This window comes from Otolemur garnettii, unplaced genomic scaffold (genome assembly GCF_000181295.1).
Source record: "Otolemur garnettii isolate 467f Iridium unplaced genomic scaffold, OtoGar3 scaffold00050, whole genome shotgun sequence".
Taxonomy (NCBI): domain Eukaryota; kingdom Metazoa; phylum Chordata; class Mammalia; order Primates; family Galagidae; genus Otolemur; species Otolemur garnettii.
The window spans coordinates 7,546,267-7,551,627 of record NW_003852445.1 but is presented as its reverse complement, the minus strand read 5'-3'; the positions used below and the strand labels follow the sequence as shown (position 1 = coordinate 7,551,627).

General features: G+C 44.0%; 1 protein-coding gene across 1 annotated transcript in view; it reads left to right on the top strand.

Annotated features, from left to right (window-relative positions):
* The window catches only part of DNAJC17 (DnaJ heat shock protein family (Hsp40) member C17), a 47,062-nt gene that overhangs the window by 30,836 nt on the left and 10,865 nt on the right, over positions 1-5,361 (top strand). Inside the window, exons 2-4 of the mRNA XM_003791725.3 lie at positions 2,304-2,373; positions 3,692-3,750; positions 3,988-4,075. Of these exons, the coding sequence (XP_003791773.1) occupies positions 2,304-2,373; positions 3,692-3,750; positions 3,988-4,075 (217 nt within the window). The remainder of the gene's footprint in view (positions 1-2,303; positions 2,374-3,691; positions 3,751-3,987; positions 4,076-5,361) is intronic.

Below are 5,361 nucleotides of genomic sequence, written 5' to 3'. Positions count from 1 at the left end.
CTTGGGAGGCGGAGGCAGGAGACTCACTTGAGCCCAGGAGTTGGAGGTTGCTGTGAGATGTGATGCCATGGCACACTACCCAGGGTGACAGCTTGAGGATCTGTCTCAAAAAAAAAAAAAAGACTCTGTTTCTACTAAAAATAAAAAGTATGATGGGCACTTGTACTCTTAGCTACTCTGGAGGCTGAGGCGGGAGGGTTGCTTGAGCCCAGGAGTTTGAGGTTGCTGTGAGCTATATTGATGCCATGACGCTCTAGCCTGGGCAACAGAGTGAGAATGCTGTCTGGAAAAAAAAAAAAAGAAAAGAAAAATTATTAGAATTCTTTTCTTTAAAAAAAAAAGAATTCTTTTCTTTGAGAAAAAAATGAATATAGAACAACTACGCACATGCCCAAGTATCTGTAACTATATTTCATTTATTTGTTTGTTTGTTTAATTTAAACCCGAAAGTGTCATATTATATGCACTGTTCTGAGCCTTGCTTTTATTCACTCATTCTCCCCCAAAGATCTTTCTGTGTTACCTCTTAGAGACCTTTATCTATCATAATTTTTCTTTTCTTTTCTTTTTCTTTTTGAGACAAAGTCTCACTCTGTTGCCCAGGCTAGAGTGCTATGGAATTAGCCTAGCTCACAATAACCTCAAACTCCTGGGTTCAGTTGATTCTCCTGCCTTAGCCTCCCAAGTAGTTGGTACTACAGGTGCCTGCCACAGCACCCAGTTAATTTTGCTATTTTTGGTAGAGACTGGGCCTCTAACTCGGCTAATTTTACTATTTTTGGTAGAGACAGGATCTCATTCTTGCTCAGACTGCTCTCAAACTTCTGAGTTCAAGGGATCTTCATGCCTCAGCTGCCCAGAGTGCCAAGACTATAGGTGTGAGCCACCACACCCAGCCTATCATAAGTTTTTTAATAGGTCTCCCTAATGATAGAGATTTTGGCTGGCTTCAGCAAGGACTAGTATAAACAGCATTGCAATAAGTATGCTTGTATATTTATTTATAGCATACCTCTATAAGTACAAATTCCTAGGAATGGGTCAAAAGGAAAGTACATTTTATTTTTTATTTATTTATTTATTTTGAGACAGAGTCTCTCACTATGTCACCCTCAGTAGAGTGCCATAGCGTCACAGCTCACAGCAACCTCAAACTCTTGGGCTTAAGTGATTCTCTTGCTTCAGCCTCCCAAATAGCTTGGATTACTGGCACCCGCCACAACACCTGGCTATTTTTGGTTCCAGTTGTCGTTGTTTAAGCTGGCCCAGGCCAGGCTTGAACCTAGCACTGTGCTACAGGCACTGAGCCAGAAAAGTGCATTTTAAAATTTGATGGCTTGCAGCCCCAGCCAAACTGCAACAAAAATAGCCAGGTGTGGCGGGTGCCTGTAGTCCCAGCTACTTGGGAGGCTGAGGCAAGAGAATTACCTAAGCCCAAGAGCTAGAGGTTGCTATGAGCTGTGGTGCAACAGCACTGTGCTGAGGGCGACAAAATGAGACTCTGTCTCTTAAAAAAAAAAAGAACTGTTTGTCAAGTCTTAGGTGCTTGCGAGAGTTCTTTCCTAGTACAGGGATCAGCCCTTGGTGATGCACGTTTTTGACCAGGCTATCATTTGGTCATTAAATTTGTTTATAATAAAAAAAAAAAAATTTGATGGCTTGGGTGGCACCCCTATTTCAGTGGTTAGGGCACCAGCCACATACACGGGCTGGCAGGTTTGAGCCTGGCCCTGGCCTGCTAAATAACAATGACAGCTCCAAAAAATAGCTGGGCATTGTGGCGGGGCGCCTGTAGTCCCAGCTACTTGGGAGGCTGAGGCAAGAGAATCACTTAAGCCCAGGAGTTTGAGGTTGCTGTGAGCTGTGATGCCATAGCACTCTACTGAGGAAGAGATAGTGAGACTCTGTCTCAAAAATAAATAAATAAAATAGAATAAAATTTGGTGGCTAAATTTTCCTCCAGAAAGGTTGCCTCAGTTTACATGTCCCCTAAGAATGTGTAGAGAGTAAAATGGCTAGAAAGAAACCAGAATACTATGCTCCTACTCTTCCAGGAACCCTTTGACATCTGCAGTGGTGAGACTGAGTGCTCAGCAGGAAGTAGGCCTGGCTCCTCAGCTGGGCAGCAGTGACCAATTGTCTCCATGGCCTTTGCCTCCTCTGTTGCAAATGGCTATGAAGTGGAAGCCATCAGCTTCTCCTTATGGGGGCATGGGATTTCCCTTATCACTTGAGTGTGCTTTTTCGTGTTCATCCCTGGGGTAAGAGAGTAAATGAACATGTCTTCTGTCTGACTTTTCCAGGTGAAGAAGGCATATAGACAAAAGGCCCTCTCCTGCCATCCAGACAAAAATCCAGATAATCCCAGAGCAGGTAAGACCCTATTAAGGGTATGGGGAGAAAGAGACCTGCTCACCTGAGCATTGTTTCTCAATCTAAACTCTGCATAAGTAGGTGGTGCACCTAGTCTGGGCCAGTGGGTCCCAGGGCCTTCTTTCACACATTAGGAGGGTCCAGTCAATTGCTGATGTGCCCACTCATCCTTGCTGGTATGTCATCTGCTGATGCAGGCTTTTCTGCCTACCCTGTGGCTTCTCTTTTTTTATTTTATTTATTTATTTGAGACAGAGTGTCACTATGTCACCCTTGGTAGAGTGCCGTGACATCACAGCTCACAGCAACCTCAAACTCTTGGGCTTAAGTGATTCTTTTGCCTCAGCCTCCCAAGTAGCTGGGACTACAGGAACCTGCCACAATGCCTGACTATTTTTGGTTGCAGTTGTCATTGTTTAGCAGGTCCAGGCCAGGGTTGAACCCACCAGCCTCAGTGTATGTGACCTGCACCCTACTCGTTGAGCTACGGGTGCTAAACCCCTAGCTATTTTTTAGAGACAGGTTCTCACTCTGGCTCAGGCTGGTCTCGAACCGGCCTGCCTTGGCCTCCCAAGTGCTGGGATTATAGGCGTGAGCGACCTCGCCCAGCTCTTTTTGTTATTTTTTTTATTTTTTATTTTTTTTATTTTTTTGAGACAAAGTCTTACTTTGTTGCCCTTGGTAGAGTGCAGTAGTGTCACAACTCACAGCAACCTCAAACTCTTGGGCTTAAGTGATTCTTTTGCCTCAGCCTCCCAAATAGCTGGGAGTATAGGTGCCTGCCATGATGCCTGGCTATTTTTAGAGATGAGGTCTTGGTCTGGCTCAGGCAATCCATTGCCTCAGCCTCCCAGAGTGCTAGGATTACAAGTGTGAGCCACCATGCTTGGCCACCTTTATTTTTTTTCTTAAAAAAAACCTGTGGCTTTGAACTTGTTGTTGTTTTGTTTGTTTATTGTGATACAAACAGGTCTTACTGTTGCCCGGGCTAGAATGCAGTGATACATCATAGCTCACTGCAGCCTCAAGCTCCCAGGCTCAAGTGATCCTCTTGCCTCAGCCTCCCAGGAAGCTAGGGCTATAGGTACCTGTCCCCATGCCTGGCTAATATTTTTTATTTTTTGTAGAGGCAGGGTCTTGCTATGTTGCCTAGTCTAGTCTCAAATACCTGGACTCAAATGCTTCTCCCACTTCTGCCTCCCAAAGTACTGGGTTTTCAGGCATGAGAAGTGTTTTTTGGGGGGAGAGAGGGGAAGCACACCATCACCAAGGCTAACTTTATTTTTGTACTTTTTCTCTTTTTGATTCTTATGTGTAGCTGAACTCTTCCACCAGCTTTCTCAGGCCTTGGAGGTGCTGACTGATGCTGCAGCCAGGGTAAGTGTATCTTCCTTTATCTGAATTATCCTGCATGGTTAGAGACCACCCACTCTGTCCTTTAACCTCAGTCCTCTGCCCTCTGCCATGTGGGCAGTCCTTGCTATCTAAGTGTTGGAGTCATTAGGCTGCCTCCCTGTTGATGGTGTGGCTAGCAGGCAGGGGCCAGGCAGATTGCTAGAGGGTTGTCTTTTTTCTCTGGTGGATCTACTGCTTTGTGTTCCTTTCTTCTGCCAGGCTGCTTATGACAAGGTCAGGAAAGCCAAGAAGCAGGCAGCAGAGAGGACCCAGAAACTTGACGAGAGAAGGAAGAAAGTGAAGCTTGGTAGGTGACATCGTAGTACCAGATGGCCTATAGTTTCCCTTGGCCATGTTCATTTATCTCCCTTAATTTTCTTTCTGAAGCTTTACTTCCATCAACTCAAAGCTCTTAGCTCAGGCTCTGGGCAAAACTTTGTTCTTAGAGGTTGGTTTCTAAAGACACTCTTTGGAATAATAACAATGACTAGATTTATTATTAGCTAAGCATTATGACAATTGCTTTATTGACTCCCTTTGTTCACACTGTCCAAGGAAGTGAGTGTAACTAAACTAACTTGGTATCTACATAGCTCACAGCAACCTCAAACTCTTGGGCCCAGGGTCCTCTTGCCTCAGCCTCTCAAGTAGCTGACACTACAGGCATGTACCACTATGCCCAACTAGTTTTTTCTACTTTTAGTAGAAAATACTCTTGCTTAGGCTAGTCTTGAACTCCTGATCTCAAGCAATTCGTCCACCTCCTGCAGTGGTAAGGCACTAAAAGTTTAAGAACTTGTTAGAGTTGGGATTTAAAGTCATATAAAAGTATAAGTAAAGTCCGTAGTCTTACTCACCATCCCCAGCTGGGTGTTTTTATTTGTTCGAGCCTCATTGCTGCCCAAAGCTTTCACTGTGAGAAGCTCTCTCAGAAGGATTCAAAGAAATTCAGGCTTTCTCTCCTTTTTTAACAGCATTATTGAAGTATTCTTTATATATGTCAACTCATAATGTCAATCCATCAAGTATATACTTTAATGATTTTTATTAAATTTACCAAATGATGCAACTGTGACTATAAATCTAATTTATTTTACTTTTTTATTTATTTTATTTTTTTGAGACAGAGTCTCATTATGTTGCCCTCGGTAGAGTGCTGTGGCATCACAACTCAACAGCAACCTCCAACTCTTGGGCTTAAGCAATTCTCTTGCCTCAGCTTCCCATGTAGCTGGGATTACAGGCAACCAACACAACGCCCAGCTATTTTTGTTATTGTTATTGTTGTAGTTGTTGTTTAGCTATTGTTCAAACCTGGGCCGGGCTTGAACCCCCCAGCCTGGGTGTATGTGGCCGGTGCCCTACCTGCTGACCTATGGGCACTGCCCTATTTAATTTTAATTTTTTTTCTTTTTTGAGATAGAGTCTCAAGCTGTCACCCTGGGTAGAGTGCCATGGCATCATAGCTCACAGCAACCTCTAACTCTTGGGCTCAAGTGATCCTCTTGCCTCAGTTTTTCTATTTTTAATAGAAATGGGGGAAGTCTTGCTTTTTGCTCAGGCTGGTCTCGAACTCATGAGCTCAAGCAATCC